The following is a 22435-nucleotide window of genomic DNA, read 5'->3' as shown; positions in this document are numbered from 1 at the left end:
TTTTTGCTTGTTGTTGTTGTTGTTTTTGTTTGCCTTTGATCTCAATCAAACATTTCCTAGTAAAGACAGTATTCCTTAGAATTCCTCAGAACACATTAATGCGATGTCTTCAATTTACTACATTATTACTAATATCAGTAATATTTGAAAATAATAATAAGCAATCAAAAGACAGACCATCTCAGAGAGGACACTGAAATAATGTAACTAAAGTAAATTTTGTGTGTATATATATATAGTATAAAGTATGCAGATATACTTATATATACAGTATACATATATATATATATATACAGTATATACATATCATTCTATATAATGAATCATTATATATAATCAAATTATATATATATATATTTATTATTATCCCAAAATCATAACTAACTCAATTATATTTTTGAATAATGATTTAAGGAAATTCAATGTGTTTATAAAATGCTTATAAATAATAAATGTGCGTTAGGTTGTCCAAAGTTTTACATATTTGTTGGCAAACATTAATAGGCACAATATGAATAACATAAAAATAACATGGGTGTTCTTTTTTTTAAGCTATTAAAAATATTTTAGACCAGTGTTTTTCATTCATAGATGGGGTGTTCAAGTCAAACCGGGACTTTGGGTCGCATGATATTTATGGAAGACTTCAAACACAGTACAGTGATGAGACAGTAAACCATGTAAACGGTGTTAAAAGCTTTCAAGAAGGCAATCATTCCTGCGTAAAAATCTGAGTCTGATTCAATAAAATAAAGTGTTTTTAAATCAATTCATTTGATTTAATGATCCCTGAATATCCTCCACCAACACTACTTGCACATTATAGGATTTTAGATGGGAGCTATTGCCGCCTCCCCCCTTACAGTCCTGACCTCGTTCCAAACCGTTTCCACTTGTTTGGGCCATTAAAGGAGTTTAATTATAAGCAAAAAGCTCGTCTGATTGCTATGATTCATGACTCAACTTCCAATTAGGTATAAAACATATCTTATTGTTATTTCTTGGAATATACTGTATTCAGTCCTCAGGCACATCTGGTGTCAGATCCCTCAGATATGAAGATGCATTAAACTTTGTGCAGCACTGACATTGCACACTAGATGGCGCGCTAACATTGTGTAGGGCAGCAAAAAGTTAGAGCAAAACTTATAGACAACATAGAGCAACAACTTTCTCCAACTTTCTTCATTTTCAGTCATAAGCTTCAGTTCATCATGGAATTAAGATTAGAAAAACTAATATTATATTATACTAACATATTATATACTATATATATATATATATATATATATATATATATATATAGAAAGAGAGAGAGAGAGAGAGAGAGAGAGAGTGCTCGCTGTGTGATGCAGTATTTCTCAATGTATATCCTATTCACTTCCATTCCATCTTTAATATCTGTTTCTTTATTGGAATTTGCTCTCTGTTCATTCAGATAAAGGTTCACATGTTATTTTGTCTGACTGTTTGATCTTCCTCAGCGGACTAGCTCTCAGTATGTCCAGTAGAAGATTTTTAAAATTCAAGACTCCTTAAGAAGTCTTTAGCTTGCCTTGTGAAAATAAGATATTACTAAGTGCATAAGGATGATTTTAGTACGTTAGTCCTGGAAAAAAGTTTTTAAGGCTTTAATAGGGAGTCCTGAAGATGTCCCCAGTAGTTCTTTAATTTGTTTGGTCCTAAAATGCTTATAATCCGATCTCTGCCCACTGGGTTAACATGTATCTTAAAGAATAAAGAAATAATATATGTACCTTTCATAGTAAAACATTAGTTAGGCTACACAAAATGCTACAAAAGTTGAACTTTTAAACACCACTGAGTGCCAAAGAAAGCAAATTTTGAAAAAATCAAATTTAGGATATTTTTTTTCCACCTATGATGTATCTACTGTATTAATCATAATTATTGTCACCTTACAGCTCCAGGACCCATGGTTCGAGCTTTACTGTCACTTCTTCTAAGCATATCTGTGGGTTCTTTGGTTTCATCTCACTTTCCAAAACCATGCCACTTTGGCGACACCCAAGTATGGATGTGTGTGTCTGGAGGATGGTGGATGGACCAGTGTGCCAGCAGGGGTATAATATTCCCACCTTAACCCAAGGGTGCCCCAAGAGTGGGATCCACATAGACCATGATGGGATAATCCCCTTAATTAAGATGCATAAATTTATATATATATATATATGACTTTAGAATAAAAAAAAACATTACTATATTTTTCCTTAAAGTCTTTCTTTATTTTTAATTTTTTAAAGCATTTTACATAACCTAAGCTCCTTAATAAAAATTAGGAAACATTAACGAGTAAAACAGCATGTGTCAACAGGAGTATGTGTGTGTCTGTGTGTGTAGAGAGAGAAAAAAAAAGAGACTGCATTTTTTTTAAACCATTGTCTAGACTGGGAGGGCGTTTTTAAGTGGGAGGCAGCGTTCTCTGTGTGGCCTACAGCACGGCTGAACTGAGGGTGTGAAAAATTCAAACCAGCTCTTTGCTGTCAGTGATGAGATTTTCTCAGCCAGCGCTGTCTGTGTTGTTTCTTTTTTTTCTCTTTCGCTTTTTTCTTTTTTCGCTCCACTGTCCTGAGACCGTTCCTACTCACTTACCCACAACTGAATGAATCATTGTCACAGATCTGTCTAGCTGAAACCCGGCAGTGACACGTGCTCAGCTATAACCAGAAGACAGACGCTCTGGGAGGAATTAAGCCTCACTGTGTCACATACACTGCACATGAAGTGCAAGCTTGTGCTGTTTTGTTTAACCACTTGTCGGTTTGTACACTATTGAGCATTCTTCCATCTGACAGCTGTTGAAAAATCCTAGATGGTTCCATTCGACTAAAGACCGTCCGGCGTGGCTTTCATCACGGGTGGTCCGTGTGAATTAGTGCAGGCTGTGGAGATGTTGTGAAGAGGGAACCAGAGAGCGTTTTATCACCAGCTAAGGCATTCACCGGGACTTATATCCTTTCTTATCATCTTCTTAGACTGACACTTCTTTTATGCTCTTGAGTTCTCGATCTACAACATTTCCTGTTTTTATAAATTTAAAATATATATTTATATATACAGTTGATTAATGATTTACAATTAACAAGCTGAGCCCAAATGTAAAGGATCTTAACTGCTCCTCATACTAGACACATCAAGCTTGACTGTATTTTCACATTTGCATAGTTGCACTTTCATCTTGATGAAAATCCAGAGACTGATATGGCCACTTTCATGTTACACTGCTTTTATATCGCATCTATTTCTATTCCTTTAGATGTGTTTTTAAGGTAATTCTCTTGTAAAAGTATCTATATAACTTGATCATTCAGAGGTTCAATTCTTCTCTGTTTTATGCTTAAAGGTGTTTCAACAGCTTATGTATTCATGTATTAATTTTATGATTCATGGATTTAATTCGGCCAAAACATGGTGCTAAAAAGTGTCTCACCAAGGCGAAAAAGTTCATTTTCAGATAGGGTCATATTACAACATATTTCACAATACTTAATGCTTCTTTTCTCCTGATCCATGCTTAATGTTTTTGTAAATATGCATACAGATTTATATTTTTATCAAATAAAAAGAAACACATTTGCTAAATACAATTTTGTGCCCTTCGGAACTTTTCTAAAGTCAACGATCTTAATTGTCATTTAGATGAAACTTGGCCAATTTAGATTTTACCTGAAAAGACATACCTGGAAAAGTTTATTATTCTAAAATGCAAAATTAAGATATTGCAGCATGAATTTGACATGATTATGGACACTATATATATAGCTTTTTTAACTTTTACTTAAAAACATCTTTTTATTTTAAGCAACAATTTTTTAAAGGTCAGATGCTACTAGAATCTTACACTAATTTTAACATAGAGACTCATAAATAAATATAAATAATTTGCATTTTAAATGATTATTGTTCGAAGCGAGACAGTAAAACGCTAAAAAACTGCCATTTTGGCGCACCTATACATTTTTTTTATGCATATATCCACATCTGTATAGCTCTGTGTCACAATTTCTCCTGTTATTTCACGATTGTTGGCGTCTCCTTGCATTCACTTACCTGTATCAATTTGATGCCTGTTCTGACTCCCTACATTTCCATCTAATTGTTTCTGCCTCTCTCTCAATCCTTCAGAACCTCTGGGCAAGTATCTGAAATGGGAGAGGGGAGAAAAATAGTCCACTTGTCAAGTTAATACCAGACAGGATTTGGATCATTGGGATATTTTCTGGAAGAGAGAGGAGGAGGATTAATTTCATCATTTTGTTCCCTTTTATATTAAAGCATCACTGGTCAGAGATGGAAAATGAAATGTTGAAGCTTAAATCTGTAATTGACTTATCTTGGAAATAGGAAGTCGTAGAAAAAAAGAAAATTAAATGCACCTTTTCCTGTAGGTTATTATACCAATTAAGGTGTTTTAGTTAATACAAAGTCCACTTTTTTTTAAAAAAAAAAAAAAAAAAAAAAAAAGGTTAATTGGAATTTCAGTACTAAACTACTAAATGATTGCATTCACAAGCCAGGCATGACGCGAGGGCTCCCGTGATAGTAAAGCAACCAGTCACTTTGAAGTCTACTCACAAAAGGCATGACTAAATAAATATGTTTCAGTCTAGGTTTAAACATTAAGAGTGTGTGTGAGTCCCGACATTAATTGGTGAGTTATTTCAGAACTTTTTGGGTTTCATAAGAAAAAGTTCTGCTGTAGTTTTCTTGATATAAAGGTACAGTACCAACATGCAGCCTACACCCTTTGACTGAAGTAGACATGGCGGATCATAAAAACTCTAGAATATAACTTTTAAAGTATTTCAGGATCAAGCTGGACGTTAAACATGTCTAAGATCTTCTTATATAAAGTCACATTAGGAGGAAAAACTAATTGCTTGTTTAATGCAATAGTGGAAAGGTGGACACCGTCTGAATGTGTAAACATGACTATACAGTAAGGTGATTTATGTATAAAAGGTCCCCTTTAATATTTGGACAACAAAAAGGTCTAATGCACATGACCAGTCTACCCAAATGACCCACTTTGTCACTAACTCAATCACTCACTATCAGTTACCGATAGATCCAGATAGACTCATGACAACAATGTTGTCATCGTTAGGTGTAAAAATCAATTTACACCTAGGGGCAATTGATTTCAACCAGTTCTCTTACTGGCATTTTCTAGGAGGTGGGAGAAAACCAGAAAACCAGGAGGAACATGAAAAGAAACTTAACACAGACAGAAACCTAAACACAGGATGGAACCGGGGACCTTGGAGATGTGATGCTGCAAAACCATCGGGTAAATTATTAATTAAGCCCAATGTAGGAGTAAATTATCATGTCAGTTTGGCTGGCTGGGAAAAATCCAATTTCTTAGTATATAAAAATGTAATTTATGTCTTTTTAACAGTCTCTAAGACACAAACTAATCAATGCCAGACCATGACAATTCCATTTCTGTGGGATCAAACAGGAACAAGTGCCTTGTACTGGTGTCGTTTGATCAGCCTTCAGTCACTGTAAATTAAAAGCATATCAGCAGTTCTCCATCATTGCAGGACATTGCGAGTTTCTTATCTGCAAGATGCTCCTTTGAGACGGTCGACAGAAGATCAAAGATGCAGAGGAGACGACAGCTTCGCCGTCTGATGTCGGCACCAATAACGGACAGAGTGGCACAATGGCTTCAAACGGGTAAAGCAGGGAAGCTGATAAGCGATGTCTTAATTGACCGGAGTCTCTGCAAAATTGGTACCCAATTAGCCAAGGGACACGAGAGTTTAAAAGGAAGACCGGATCAAATGTCTCTTGACAAGAAAAGGGTGCAGTCAAAGGAGGTCCTGTATAGATGAGCATCTGCGCCCATGTATGTGTGTATTGAGTTTTAATTGACGAGAAGATTAAAGCTGACTTCTGAGACGTTTTCTTTTTTCTGCCCCTTTTCTTTTCAGCTTTTCAGGGTGCAGCTAAAGATAGATAAGGGATGAAAGAATGAGAGAACGAGAGATAGAGAGAGACGAGCAGGTCTAGGGGGCAGGGTTCACCGTAGACTCTGACTCCTGCTGGGTGCGCTGCCACTCAAGATGGCTCCTACTTGTTGGACATTCATTATCAAACCCGGTTTGCTCCTTTCATCTCCAGCTCGGCACAGCTCGCCACGCAAAATACAGAGGCACCTTGCAGCTTGACATCCTCCCATTCACGCTGTACCTTAAACAGCATGCTGCCACATCAAAGCAGCCACGCTCGCTTTGATGTTGCGAAAAAGAAAGAGGCCCCAATGATCCACGAAAAAACCAATGGAACTTTATTCCAGCCTCTCTCTCTCTCTCTCTCTCTCTCGTTCTTCATCGACCCCCATGTGAGACCGTTTTCACTACCTTGTTGCACCTACTATGCCGACAGCATCCCACCAACCGGTCCATCAATTTTTAGTTTGTTTTTCAGTCATGTCCAATCAGCCAAGAGTGTAGAGTAGTGTAAGAAATCATGCAAATCCATCATCTGGCCTTAACGCCCTGTTTGGGTGCCCGCTGTGGTCTCGGATCCCCGTTCTCAGCTGGCAAGATACTTAAGAATAAGTTGTGCATTCTGAAATGCTTTTCCGCTCGCCATGGATGTAAAGAGTGATTATTTAAGTTTCCTTAGACTTCCTGTCTCCTCAAAGCAGTCTGACCTTTCTCACGAGGAAACCATTTCCTTCTTGCTACTCAATGGAATTTAGTTGTTTGTTTTTGTCACCAATCTACATCTTTTCACATTTCACTTGTGATATACAACAGCTCGCAGGTTCTCGCATATCTCCACTTTTTTATATGAGCCATAAAACCTGCTACAGCACGTTCCTCCTCACTAATAGTTAATAATTTCCCATTTTAAAAAACACAATTAGAGAGGAGGCTGTTTTTTTGCCCTGCGGCACCGATACCCCGCTCTTTCTCTCGTTCTCAATCACCTGCTATCATTCATTAAGCATCGACTGCTTTCACTGCCATTGTACCAGCACGCTGTTATAGAAAGCAGAGTATCCCTAAAACTCCTTCTGTAATAACAGGCATGCAAAATAGTTGCACATTATGAAGCTATTTTAGAGCAAATTTAATAACAAGTACGACTGAAGTCTTGTTTAATGTCTGAAATATCGGTATTGGAGGAAATTTCTAAAACAGATTGTATTTGCTCTTTGTTCCGTTGAGAACTTGTGTAAAAGCAGCTGCTGAGCACGCCGAGCCTGTTTCCCCGAACACGGCGGTTAATTCACTGTCTCTGAAGGTTGAAGAGCCTTTGAACAGCAATTATTTATGTCTTGGTGGTTCCAGTAATTGGTGGATGAAAAGATTCTTGATAGGATGCAGGTGACATGTACATCCTCCATGTCATTAGTTCTGTCAATGGGAAACATTGAAATCTCTCTCTCTCTCTCTCTCTCTCTCTCTCTCTCCCTAGCTCATGTAGCACAGAACATTTAACTGAGATATATGTCAACCTTATCATTTTTTTTTTTTTTTTGGTTTGTAAAATATCAGCAGTGTTTAAATAAGAGAAGTCAGCGCCTTTCCTTCCTAATATAATGAACCTGACAATTATAACTTTTATTTCTCCCCAACCTTTCTCTTGCACATAAAAGGATGCATCACCAATTAGCCATGCTTCCCATCTTTATCTTTTTTTTTTTTTTTTTTACTTTTCGCACTTTAGAGCCTGAGAGCATATCACACAACCCCCTGCTTTGAAGTTCCCAGATACTGTAATAAATAAATAAATAAATAAATAAATAAGTAAATAAATACCACATTTGCTCTGACTAGAAAAGGTTCACATCTCCTAAATGTAGGAAAACAGATGCACATTAATCATAAGATTAGGGTTTTTATTTTTTTATTTAATATCTACAGTATAAGTATACATTTAACTATAATGGATAGAAAAAAAACCTCTGCGAAGTATCTGTATATACAAAACTAAAAAAAACACAACATAAAACAAAAAATAATGCAGAGCTTCAGTTAATGTTCACATACACAAAATGTAGACAAAATGTGATCTCTGTGATTTTGACCCTGGCATGGTTGCTGGAGCCAGATGGGCCGGTTCAGGATTCTGTTTGGAAACTGCTGATTTCCAGCTCTGTGAGAGGAAAAACCTTGCTGATAAGAGAAACCAGAAGAAAAATGACCAGATCATTTTAAACTACTAGAAAGGATATAGTAAAAAAAAAAGAGCAAGTAATAATCAGTCTTTACAACCGTGCTGAGCAGAAAAGCATCTTCACATGCACACAAAAATGAAACCATAATGTGAAAGAGGTCAAACAGGAGACGATCACAACAACCAAGAACAGGAATCCATGGATAGCCAGGGTACAGACTCAACCAAATGTTTGCAATTTGAGTCTGTGTCCATGACAGATTCAGCTTCCTAGTTTTGTCCGACAGGAGTGATGTGGTTTCAAGCCGTTCTAGCTCATCCACCTTAATGTATTGTATTGTGTCATGCTTGTTAGAGTTTGCACAAGTGCATGTGTTGTGCCAGTTGTGTTCATTTATGTTGTACGTAGCACCTTGGTCCTGGAGGAACGTTGTTTTGTTTAACTGTATACTGAACTGTATATGGCAGAAATGACAATAAAAGCCTACTTGACCTGACTTGACTTCCTAAAACACTCAAACAAGCCCACCTGCCACCAACAACCAGGCCACAATTAAAAAGGTTTACACTTTTCATCATTCACATGTTTAATGAGAACTGTATTGCTTTTTCTGTATCTGCATGATTTTATTCCTTGTACTGCTGCAACATGAGTGTGTATTGATTAAATGATTACATTATTAGGCAGGTGTAATGCTTTTATATAAAAAGCAGGTCTATAAAAACTAAGCAGTGTGTGAGAACTCCACTCAGAGAGGGAAATAAATGAATTAATAAATCAGCAATGAGTACTAATACTTATTTATACTCACTAATGAGGACTAAGAATAATGAGAATGATGAGTACCTTTTACAAAAAGTGTTATTGGACAGTTAATCATTGTAAAATTATAAGGAAAAAAACGATATTTTAATAACTATAATTTATTGCCTAATAAAAGTCCAACATGTTTTCTTCGATATCATTGATGGGACAAAAACACTTAAAAAACTATGATAACATACACTCTCTCTCACACACACACACACAGTCTGCAGTAGCACATGGTGTCATTAATCTTGCTCATGTAAAGGGAGAAAAGGGCCGACACGCCTGGCTGCACTACACACACACACAGACTGAGAGAAAAAGGGAGAACAGCTGAAAAGAACAATGACACATTAGCACTAATGAGACCACCCTGAAGCTCTGTCTGTGTGTGTGTGTGTGTGTGTGTGTGTCTTTCTCTACTCCTGGCTTAAAAACCTTGTACTTAAAAAAAAAAACAGGCATTTTAAATAGTTTCTCATTTTTGTCTTACTTTCTTACTAAAAAAAATAAAAGTGAGAAACCATTTATACGAACATGTCTTTGTGCAGAAGTTTTATCCTGAATTTTTCAGACATGGAAATTGATGCCTTGTAGAGTTTTATTGGAGCAAAAACAAACAAACAAATAAAAAACAAAACATAACATACTTTTCTTATTGTTTGTTTATGTTTTTGTTTATTTATTTATTTAGGTTATAGCTTAAAAAGTTATAGGTCATGTATTAAAAAAATATATGATTGCTTTAAATTACACGACTTATACAGTACTGTGCAAAAGTCTTAACACCCCCTCATTTCTTCACAGTAAATTTAATTAAGAACTGGAAACAAATGTTTTTCATGTGACAGGCTGCAAAGTGCCCCAACCTCAGCAGCAACCTCATTTCCCCTCTCGTCTGTTTCAACCCCTCAGCATTCAGCATCACCACTATACTTATCACCGGCCTGATAAATTTTTTATTTTTTTTTACCAGGATAGCATTCTTTCACCTCAGAAATATTGCCAGAATAAGAAATTTATTGTCGCTAAACGACGCAGAAAAACTAGTTCATGCTTTTATCACCTCTAGGTTGGACTATTGTAATGCCTTACTGTCTGGTTGTTCAGCTAGATGCATAAATAAGCTTCAGCTAGTCCAGAATGCAGCAGCTAGAGTCCTTACCAGAACCAGAAGATATGAGCACATCACCCCTATCTTATCTTCACTCCATTGGCTCCCTGTGAAATTTCGCATTGATTTTAAAATACTACTCTTGACATATAAAGCATTAAATGGTCTCGCGCCGCAGTACCTGAGCGAACTGCTAGTGTCTTACGATCCGCCACGCCTACTTCGATCAAAGGATGCAGGCTGCTTGTCAGTACCGCGTATTATGAAAAATACAGCTGGGGGCAGAGCTTTTTCTTACAAAGCCCCAAAGTTATGGAATAGTCTTCCAAATAGTGTTCGGGACTCAGACACAGTCTCAGTGTTTAAGTCCAGGCTAAAAACCTATTTATTTAGCCGAGCATTTTTATAAATAGATTTGCCATAGGTAAAGGAGCAGATCTGGGGGACTCATGGACGTAGAGTATTATGGTGAACTGGTATGTTTGGATGCTGTCTTCCTCACTCTCATTGATCACTCAGGTTTGCTGACGGTGAGGGGATTGTTTGCTTTACATGTCAGGAAGCCCTCATGTTTGTGTTTCCTTCTGGCTCTCCCTTTTAGTTATGCTGTCATAGTTAGTCCTGCCGGAGTCTCTGCTTGCACTCTACAGTTAATATACATTCACATTATACATTGTGTGACTGTGACCATACCTAACTGCCATCTCTCCTCTTCTTCTCTTTCCCCCCCTCTTTCTTTTTCCTCTCTCCTCCTGTCCCCCCCTTTCACTCTTTCTCTCTCTCTCTGTCGAGCTACACATGTCGTTCCTGAGCTGCCAGTGATCCAGACTCCCTCTGCCCTCCGGACCTGTCTGACCCATCCTGGTGCCCCGCTTCTGGCTGAAGATCTCGTCACATGGATGCCCCCTGTGTCTCTCTGGGATGCGTCTGGTGTCTGGGAATGATTCTCTCTACCTAGAAAATGGTTCTGGCCTTGACTGGTGTTGGCAACTGTTTCTCTGGGGACTTGACAGTTCGATAGTTCATGACTGGAACTTCTTACAAGTCTACCTGGGTCTTCAATAACTACCTGGACTCCATATTAACATCAATTAACATCAGCTATTATAGCTGAACTGCCTCCCACCCTACACACTGTATAAATGCAGATCATTTACTGCTTTTTGTTTCACCCAAATGAGGATGGGTTCCCTGTTGAGTCTGGTTCCTCTCAAGGTTTCTTCCTCTTACCATCTCAGGGAGTTTTTCCTTGCCACTGTCGCCCTCGGCTTGCTCACCAGGGACAAACTGACCATTTTGATTCATACAAATTCACATTTCATACAAACCTAAATAATTCTTTTGACTATGTAAAGCTGCTTTGCGGCAATGAAAATTGCTAAAAGCGCTATACAAATAAAATTGAATTGAATTGAATTGAATAAATGTGATTTCAACGACTGTAACAAAATATATAAAAACATTGAATGCCAATTTTAATATGGTTTGTAAGAAATTGTGTAATAATGTCAGTCTAAAAGAAAGTTTTGGGGTCTTATCTTTTTCTTTATTTTAAATGTTATTTTTGATTTCTTGAAAAGATCTGAAGTTTTATAAATCAAATATGTTTAAAGAATTATTAATAGACTTGAACAGGTCCAGTTGCTGTACTTGAGCATTTTTAGAGTAACGTTTTGGTATGTTATCAAAGTGACCTAGGCATGAAGGAGTAAGAAACAGGTGCAGATGATGACAGATGATCAGGCTGGTGATTAGTATACTGGTGATGCTGAATACTGAGTGGTTGGAACAGACGAGAGGGGAAATGAGGTCGCTGCTGGGGTTGTTACATAAACAAATTTGTTATTCTATTTATTATTAACTCACTTGAATTTAATGAGTTTAATCCAAAACTTTAATAATTTAAAGTATAATTTTAGGGAATTCGATTTATAAGTTCAAAAAGCTCAATGTCTTAATAATACATAGCCAAATTCTGTACGTTTAATTAAAATGCTTTGGGGTAATTTACTTAATCTGTGTATTATTATTATTATTATTATTATTATTATTCTTAGTTATGTTTGATATAAAGTGATGCAATACAACTATTTATAGATGACAAATATAAATCATAATAAAATTAAATATTCATATACAAATACCTTAATTGAATCCTTGCTGCCAACAAAGCAATACACTTAATGCTACATTTAGATTTTTTATAACATAAAGACAAACAGACAAAAAGGAAAAAAAATCATAAAATTTTTTTGCATAAATATTGGCGGTTAAGAGTATTACAGTAATGTTTTATTAATGTGGATATTTTGTTGAATTTGTTTTTTGTTTTTTTTGCTAGCTGGTTTCCGTGTAACAATCAGCCGTTGTAAACTAGTTTGGTCGCGTGCTAGTAAATTACACTAATCTGCCATAATGTTAACACTACCAGGTGAATGGAGTTAACATTAATTAGCAATTATATACCAGAAAACTGGTGACAGGATGATGGGTGCCCGGGGCTGATCTATGCCTGTGGGGACCTAAGACCAGGCTGTCCTAAAGCCAATGCAGCACAAATCCCTAAAAATAGTGCAGAGGGGCACCAGAACACCCAGTGCACCAAGGCGTACCTTGCACGGAGCCCCAGCAGGTAAAGAGCCCAAGGCCTCCGACCTGGCGTCTAAACTCCCGAGATCCCAAACTTAATAAGCACCCATGGGATGCACCTAACAAACTGACAGGGCTGATCCATGGAGGCCCCACCCCACAACTCACAGCACCCAAAGGAACTACTGCCAACATCATGGTGCCAGACAACACAGAGGCACACCCAAAGTGGCCACAGCCAAACTGGTGGTACAAGGGGAACCCAGACCTAGGTGGTTTTAATGTTTAATAAGTTTAAAATTATGACTGATCGATCTATGCAGGTAGTCCCTGAGTTCCGATCCAGCATAATGCTCGTAAGTCAGATTTGTTCTTAAGTCTGACAAAGTGAGTCTTATACCTCTACCTTTGACTCGAATATACAATGTAAAGCATACCAATTTATTTGACTAAATCTCTATCCTCTTTCCCTACACTGCCATCCTGTGGCCAAAAATCATAACCACGCCTAAGAAAAAGAATCTCACATGTCAAATCTAACAGTGTTGTCTCTGTGCCTTTAAATCGCAAGGAGAATCCCGGACACTATTTTGTCTCAGAGCTGTTTTCCACTGTATTGGACTGTGATCTCTGTCTTGTTAAGCATTTTCCGAAACTAGGATTATTCACCATCAGAATAGCTTTACAGGACAGACATTATCTTTCCGGACTGATTCATTGAAACTGGTGAGGCCGACTCATTTCTCCCGCACCCCCACATGCACACACATACAATATACCGGACTTTAGACATTTTATACATTTACTTACACACTGAAAATATTGTATATATTTGTTAATATTGGTATCTGGTGCACGGCGATGTCTATTGTTTGTACAATACCCGTGAGTTACGTCTGTAATTTGTTCGCATCTACGAATGTTTGTATCTGTGCAAATTCGTAACTTGAATGTTTGTAAGTGGGGGACTACCTGTATTCACCATTTACTGCACGCTCACTACACAGATGAGGAATTTTAAAACCTTTTTATTTATCAAACATTTAAGATTTGGGAAAAAAAAACAATAAGATATGTTACTTATTGTTGTAGTTATTAAAAATAACTACTTGTATTATCACTTTTTAAAGTTTGATTGAAAAAATCTGACATGATTAGGAATACTTTTTTTCAGGGACCTTTTCTTTTATAAGGTAAAATCAAAAGAGCCAAAAGAGTTGATAAACTCGAGTTTAGCCATTTGATCTAAAATATTTTAATTTAGTTTTTTTTTTTTTTTTTGTTGAAATAATTAGAAATTTCTAGTAGAATTCAAACAGTGAATTCTATCTTTTCAGTGAAATACAATACATATTCTCTCTCTCTCTCACACACACACACACACACACACACATATATATACTTACTTGTTAAGAACAATTACTTTTTCAACACATTCTTTCAGACAGTGTGTTCTCTCTCTCTCTCTCTCTCTCTCTCAGTGCTGGTGAGTTATGGCTGGAGTGTCGACTGTAACCAGCCACTATTACTGTCATCCTGCTCAGGAATAAAGACAGGTGGTGTGTGCGCACAAAAGTTTGCATCCCCCATGGATTCTGGGGTAAAAATAAATGGAAAAAAAATCATGTCACATGTTATCATTTTTATTGTGTCTATATTTATATATAAAAAATATCCAATAAATAAAAAAAAATCTGAAAATTATAAGAGATACTGTAGTTGATACAGAAAACAATTAAGATGTTAGCAGATGTTTTTTTTTTTTAAGACAATAAATTGTAGCAGTTTTTAGAAAATTTTGCAGAGAATACATATCCCATTTAGGAAGAGGGGTGCAAACTTTTGAACTGATACCTTTTGCTCTGTTTTATTGTACTATCACACACAACTTGACTGTGTTTTCCAGGATAATGAAGAAACATCCATAAAACTGAACACCATAAAAGCCTTGCCGGTATAAAATACATTTCTTCGTGTGTATTATTATCATTGTTTTTTACCACATTATTTTTTTTTTCAAACTTTTGCACTCATTCATTCATTCATTCATTCACACCTGAACAGATTTAAATTGCTTGAAAAGGAAATCTTCATACAGTATACGGTACATATCGGTATATACTACTGTACACTTGACTGTGCTATAAATCTGTCATACTTAGTGGTCTTTACAAATAATAATAATAATAAAAATAATAATAATAATTACGTTTTACAGAACAAATAAAAAGATCACATTATTCATAAAGCTTACAATGTCGACGGTATATTTTTGTTAAACAGGTACATACAACAAAGTCTGTAGCATATGGATGTGATTTTGTTTTGTTGTTTAAAAAAAAAACAGCATAACTGTAGATCGGTAAAAGTAAAAAAAAAAAAAAAGAAAAAAAAGAAAAGAATACTATCTAAATGATAATTTTCTTAACAATTACAATAATACTAGAGGTAGCAGCAGATTAGGATTTCTTTTTTTTCGTTTTTGTTTTTTCCTCGAGTCCTGTATTGCATGAAGGGAACCGGTTCTGATCCGTCTGTCCTTTACAGAATGAATTGAGCCGCACCACAAGTGCTTTTTCAAGTGGTTATCGAGTGGCAAGAACACAGGATCAGCGTCAAAAAGACACCGTAGGCAATTTAGGCACACACACACACACACACACACGATACTGTACAATCATGAATACATAGTACATTCATACATACTCACACACACACACACAGAGGAGATTATTGATCTCTCCCTTTCCTTCATAGTTCACGAAACTTCATTTAACAGTCGTAACTCTTCTAAAAGACTTCACATAATTTATCTTGCACAGACATTTTATATGATTTAGGAAAAAAATTTAACAAAAACACCCCATCAACCCCATAAGTTTTGTCATTTTCCACCATAAAAGTCAGACTGTGTTGCACGAGCAATAAAGTGATCCAAGAGGAAGAGAAAAGAAAGAAAGAGATACAGTATAGCCCTTTCCTAGCCGAGTCTGCACATCGAAACCTGTTGCAGAATTTCCTTTACATACACATGCAAAGACACACAGACAACATGGCGCCCTCTGTCTGTCAGTCTCGGCTCAACCACGCTTGCCGTTTCCTCCGTCTCCGCTTACGACTGGTAGAAATGGTGGTAGTGGTAATGGTGCTCGTGATGGTGGTGGTGTTCGTGTCGCTGCACCACCTGCGCCAGGCCGCCGTCGTAAAGCACGACGCTGGGAAGCTCCCTCACCTGCTCCTTCTCCACCATCGGTCCTGAGCTCACGACCGGCCCCGCGGTGCGTCCCGAGGGCCCGGCCCCTCGTGCTGGAGGCCCCTCTCTGGGTCGCTGCTTGTGTCGCCGGTAAGGTGCAGAGCTTTGATGGGGTGCGGTGTTCACAGGTGGAGCAGGAGGAGCAGCGGTGCCTCGCTTCATCACTCTGCCACAGGAAGGTTGGGATTTGGGCGATCGGACACCATGGGCGTGATGGGTGGAGTCCTGGGCTCGGGGGCGGAGAGAAAGGCTGTCCTGCAGGGCGGGGGTTTCAGTGGAAATGGTGTGCGAGCGCCGATGGTGGTGGGCCGGGTGGCTGTGTCCGTTCTCGGGTTCTTGGGAACGGGAGCGAGATTGATTGGATGGGCGAGAGGTGTGGTCGGGTTTGGGTGGCTCGGTGGTGGGAGCGGCTGTAAGACAAAAAAGAAAAGAAAAAAAAAGGACCATGAGGTTTATAGAACTTTTACAGAAAATTTCTTAGACGTGAATAAAAGCAATTGACGCAACAAGGAGGAATCAAAAGGAAGAGCCCATGAGAAAAATAATTCACTTTTCAGTATTCCTCCACACTGACAGATTTCAACAGTGTCACTAACTGACAGTCTGTATATAAGATATCATCTCGAGCTCTGATTTAAATGAGACTTGAAACTAACCTGTCCCGAAGCGAGAGGAGTAGTTCTCAATCCCAGCCAGGTCCAGGTAATGATTCCTTCTCTCCAGGTTTTCATCCACACAATGTCTTTGGCAGCCCTGCTGTGTGTGGTGGTCACTGTGATGACGCCTACAACATCGACAATGACACGCAACATGTGCGATCATAAAAGCAATGCAGGAAAGAATGCATGTTTCATGAACCCAAAGTGTATTTTATCTGAGCTTGCAAATAAATTTAGCTTATAAAGCTGTAACTATAACTGACATCCTAACTTAAACCCCAACGCAAAGCCTACCCCGAACTCAAACCCTAAACCTAACCCTTAGACCAATTCTAACCCTAACCCATAATGCAAACCTCATCCCTAACCCAAACCCTAAACCTAACCGTAAACCCAGTCCTAAACCTAACCCTAATACCAATCCTACAAGTAACACAATTCTAGACGCAATCCTAACCCAATCCTAGACCTAGTCCTACACCTAACCCTGCATAACACAACCCCTAAACCTAACCCTAACCACGATTCAAGTCCTAATCCTGAACCTAGTCTAAACACTTATCCTTATCTTAACCCTATTCCCAGTGCAAACCTTATCCCTAACCCAATCTCAATGCTAACGCTAACCCCACTCATAAATTTAACCCAATCCTAGACCAAACCGCTAACCCAAACCCCAAGATAATCCTAACCCTAAATTTACCATTAACCACAATCCTAAACCTAACACGAACACCAATCATAACCATAACCCCAATCCTAAATCTAGTATTAACCCTAATCCTAATCTCAATCCTAAACCTAATCCTATGCCAATCCCAAACTAAAATCCTAAACAAAACGCTAACCCTAAATATAACTATAAACCATAAACCTAACCTACTGTAACCATAAACCAACTCAATTCTTAACCCTAGACACCAGTTATGTTGTCTGGAAGCTGGTGAAGGATGGAGGAGTTTTCAGGTTCAAGTCGCTCACTGATGACATCAGCTGGAGGTGATTAGTTAAAAAGAACACGGAAAGTTCAGTACCTCAGAAGAGCTCTGGACTTTTTCTCTGAGCTTTTAGGCTCCTCAAAGCACTTTTCAGCCTTCAGTCTGGGGTGTGGTATTTCTAAAAGAGAGAAAGAGAGAGAGTTTGTGTGTGTGTGTGTGTGTGTGTGTGTGTGAGAGAGAGAGAAAGAGAGAGAGAGAGAGAGAGAGAGAGAGAAAGAGAGGGAGAAAAAGAGAACATTATCAAAGGAAACAGTGCTGAGCTTCTCAGCATCACACACGTGCCGGTATGCACTCTCTCACACACACACACACACACACATACACATACACACACACAATCAGACCTGCCAAAGGAAGAAACAATCCTTTGTTCCTTGCATTTCACTTTGAAGATTTATAAAAGACAAAAAACAATGCTTCATTTATTCTATTTTCAACCGAAGGAGCCAAACACACACACACACACACACACACACACACACACACGCTTCATTAATATAGAAGCATCTGATGCAGTTTGAAGACTCTGTTATCAAAGAACATCGCTCAAATGCACAGTGCATATAAATAGCTCGTAAACACACACGCACACACGTTCAATCCTCTCACTTTCATCAAGTCACACGATGCAAAAATCAATCCGCAGACTCCGGGTACCTGCGTTGGCGTGGGTGCCACCGCCGTTCCTCCACCTCTGGCTGGCGTCGGGTGTGACGGAGAGCTTGACGCGGAGGGTTTTGCTGCTGCTGGGCGAGTGGTTCACCGAGGCGTCCACCACCTCGTAGATGGTGTGCAGCAAACTGGTGATGTCCTGAAAAAAAGTTGAAATATCTCTTGAATTTAATAGGCTTACCCAGGGCAGGGACATGAAGAAACTCTTTGAGCTTTGACGACTGACACTGGAGACTCCTTCCGTTAAATTTTCATTACGTTTATTTTTAAATGTCATATTATGTTAAGCATCAACTATACAAGTCGTAATGTACTAGGAATGAGAATCATCAGAATCACCTCCTGATACGATATTATCACGATACCTCGGTCCCGATTCGATTCAGATTCAATATTCGATATTAAATTTTTATATTTTAAACCTTAAAAAAGTTTAATGATTAATTAATTGTAGCCCATTCCTTACAGCATTAATTTTCTCACTTAAAAATTCATGCTTCAAAACTTCAAACTTCAAATACAAGAGTTTAAACTTTTAACTTCAAATTAAATTAAACAAAAAAGCTACATTGTTACTAAGCAACACTTATGTCTGTTATTTGTGGAAATTATTATTTCTAAACCAACTTCAGGGATTTAGGGTCGCGGAGACCTGGAGCCTAACCCAGAAGGCTTAGGGCACGAGGCGGGGTACACCCTGGACAGGGTGCCAATCCATCGCAGGGCACACACACATACACACACTCACACACCCATTCACACACTACGGGCAATTTGGGAACGCCAATTAGCCTAACCTGTATATGTTTGGACTGTGGGAGGAAACCGGAGTACCCGGAGGAAACCCACCAAGTACTGGGAGGACATGCACACTTCATGCACTCCTGCCACATGAGATAAAAATTTGGGAAGAGTTTAGAGCTTCACCTGTAGGATTTAAAAGAAACAGTGACGTATTATCGCCTCAAACGCCTCCAAAAATCATGCGGCCACATCTGGTTTCTAACGTGACTAATTTGCGTTTGCTGTGTTTTGAGACCGGCGAAAGCGGAAAGCATTGATTACAACCTGTGTTTTGTTGTTGCACTGATGTCAAAGCTGCTGTTTTATAAAATTAATCAACAACCTCTTGCACTAAGAATTAATGAAAAAACAACAAAAAGAAAAAACGCTGGCATGTTCTGGTTTCGTAGAACGTTCGCAGAGTTCGGATGCAGCGGTGACAGATAAAGAAAAGTCTTGTAGGAAAGCGACAGGTGAGACTTTTATTGAAATTATTCACAGGAAGCAAATGCACGGACTTTTTCGATTAGTCTCTCCTAGATGTTGGTTCGGATTTCAAGTCAAGTAAAAAAATTTAGGAAGCCCTAAATCCTGATAAGAGTACCATCATGTGGACCACATGCATGGTCAGCGTCGCTGCAACATGCACGTCCCTTTCTTTATATGCAGGTACACTGTAAGGCTATGCACGACCTACTGTATGGCGTGAACCTGACACAGAAGGATAAATCAGTCTCACCTCTCTTGTTACTTTGCCATTGTTGTCAAAGTCATAGAGCGTGAAGGTCCACTCCTGCCTGTTATCTTCCTCCACTGAAACAGCACACTCCAGCTCCTGATGGAGAAATAATCATCAAGATAAATCCTGGAACACACAGTTTGAGAGTGTGTGGCTGCCAATGCTAATGAGCTCCTGATCCCCCCCTTGGGCCACTTTGTAGAAGTGCATTTTTCTAGACAATCAGAACGCAGGAAACAGGACTTCACTAAAAACAACAGCCTCCTGAGTGGTGACCGGGAGTCAAGCCGGACCAGGGGCTACGCAAATACCCCCAGCTTTTTATTCTTGGCCAGAATGACATCATACCAGGTGGGAAATTGTGATATTTTTTCCCACTAGACCCAATGGCAGACGATCAAAAAGAGTGAATGTTGCATAAAAGGACCCAAATGTCGATTCAGTTTTGAATTGTTATTTATCTGATGAGTCCAAGCAGATGTTGTGGGAACAGGAAGTAGACTGAAATGTACTAGTACACCAAGGACTGGGATTAAACACCAAACAGTCGCACCCCATCAGTGTTAGTTGAAGAGCAACAGCAGGCAAGATTGTGGCAAGATTCTGGGCTCCGGGTTTTTAAAAACGTTTTTATGCCAAAAATTAATTAAATAAATAAATAAAACCAGTATTGTTTAGTAACAAGCCAGGGGAGGGGCTCTTCTTATATGAGGTCACATTAGGGGAAAATCTAACTGGCTTGTTTGATCCCTAGTCAATATAAAACTGTCAACAGGACAAAAGGCAGGAATTTTTCCAATTTTAGTGTTTGTACACTACACTCCTGAGACCCATTTGAATGTCAATAAAATAAACGAGTGTGCTTTCACAACTACGGGCTTTAGTTTGCTTAAATCCAACTCTAGTTTGTTTTAAACAATCGCACCGGGACCCCAAAAAGAGGTGGTCGATCAGAACACCCAAATTAAAACAGGACCAACGTACGTACTGTACATGATGGATCTTTCGAAATATGCTCAGCTGAACAGCCTGTCGCAGTTGGGTAGGTTTGATGCACACCGCCTGATGTTTTGCTCCATTGAAGTGCAACAAATATAGTAATAAACAATAACCAGGGCGACGACCAACCTGGGTAGGTTAACCTCCATCGTAAAACTGTCTCTCCCATGTCGCAGAAGCATGCAGTAGTCCACAACACAGGATCTTCTTCCTTTATTTCATATTTACGTTCTCCGATACAGCAGGTGGCAGTATAACCAAGGCTACGTGGTTTGTGTGCCACCACTTAACACAAGAGAAGAACAGAATAAGGAAGTGACCCTTCGTGCTATGTCTACTTATGATGTTACTGATAATTTGGAAAAACTGCCAAGACTTACGATCTAGTGTGTCTTCCTACTTCATCAGTTATGTCCGTGTAGGCCAGAGGATGAGACACCGCGAGACACAGCGTGATACGCGCGGAGACTGAGAGCACTGACGACGACGCGTCTAAACGGTGATTTACTTCCATATAGGATTCGATCCTTGCCTGTGATTGTGTTCGCACTAATCAAAAAGAACCAGACCTTTGGGTCAAGTGCTCTCAGAAACGATCCCGGGGCCCTAATGTAAAAGCGCCCTCAGATATTCGGTCCAGCGCGAACAATCTAAAGTAAGTGGAGAAAGCGACAACATAGGGATGTGCCAAGCCGGGCAGCGGTGTCCGGTGCCATTTCTCCGGTCGCGTACCCATGCATGGTAATGTTCCGTAGATAGGGTGGCACACGACTACAAGAATATCAAGTGTTTCTCTAATGCATTTCCCAATCCAGCATTCACACGTGTGTCCACTTTTTTTTTTTTTTTTAAATTTTCAGCTCGGAGTTGCCTGAAGCAGCGGGTATTAAAAATATCCTCACTGACTAAACACATCTGTCTACTGCAATCTAAACAACACACTTTTACACACCATATTAGGCCTGGGCACAAGGCTAGGCATCACCGCTTTACTGTGTGTGTGTGTGTGTGTGTGTGTGTGTGTGTGTGTGTGTGTGTGTGTGTGTGTGTGTGTGTGTGTGTTAGAGAGAGAGAGAACGTGCATCACCTCAAACTGTAGTTGTTTGTGTGGACCCGTGGGCACTGAGCTCTCCTTCTCCTGCATCTTGTCTTCTGCACCGCAGCTGTCAATCTTCTCAGGGGGCAGGGCTACTGCAGAGGAAACGGAAAAAACAATGACTAAGTGCAACAGACGTGCTGGGAAGAGGCAGAAGAAAGCGTCAAGGAGACAGCCGTAACTAGCCATGAAAACACAGGAGATTTTTGGAAGGGTTTCTGGGTCCCTTTTGTGTTTATAGTGTACGGGGATTTTACAAGAACCACCCAACACTTGGGATAAAAAGGCCAGGACGTTTTGTTACAATGCAGACACTAGACAAGTTTCCATGGACACGTCCCTATAAAAAAAGTCATGGACAGAATGTTTAAGGTCACCTTTAAAGTTCTGAAAAGTTCTTTTTTTCTCTCCTAAACACAGTGATGGCATCATAAAACAATAAAAATACTGAAAACCCATAAACAAGCGTCACTCAGGGTGCACAGGTTGTTTTGTTGAAAGACCACACTGCTCCTCACGGCGATGGGATGTAGGTTGCAGAAACAAGAATTTGTTTTAAAATTTG

General features: G+C 38.9%; 1 protein-coding gene across 1 annotated transcript in view; it reads right to left on the bottom strand.

The window, feature by feature from the left end:
- Positions 1-14511: 14511 nt before the first annotated feature.
- nkd1 (NKD inhibitor of WNT signaling pathway 1) overlaps positions 14512-22435 on the bottom strand; it is a 45052-nt gene continuing 37128 nt past the window's right edge. Inside the window, exons 5-10 of the mRNA XM_053493391.1 lie at positions 21862-21965; positions 19776-19871; positions 18239-18392; positions 17618-17699; positions 16581-16708; positions 14512-16334 (exon numbers count right to left, since the gene is read on the bottom strand). Coding sequence (XP_053349366.1) covers positions 15784-16334; positions 16581-16708; positions 17618-17699; positions 18239-18392; positions 19776-19871; positions 21862-21965 — 1115 coding nt within the window. The 3' untranslated portion in view covers positions 14512-15783. The remainder of the gene's footprint in view (positions 16335-16580; positions 16709-17617; positions 17700-18238; positions 18393-19775; positions 19872-21861; positions 21966-22435) is intronic.

Source organism: Clarias gariepinus, chromosome 3 (genome assembly GCF_024256425.1).
Source record: "Clarias gariepinus isolate MV-2021 ecotype Netherlands chromosome 3, CGAR_prim_01v2, whole genome shotgun sequence".
Classification (NCBI taxonomy): Eukaryota; Metazoa; Chordata; class Actinopteri; order Siluriformes; family Clariidae; genus Clarias; species Clarias gariepinus.
This window is presented reverse-complemented; position numbering and strand designations above follow the sequence as displayed.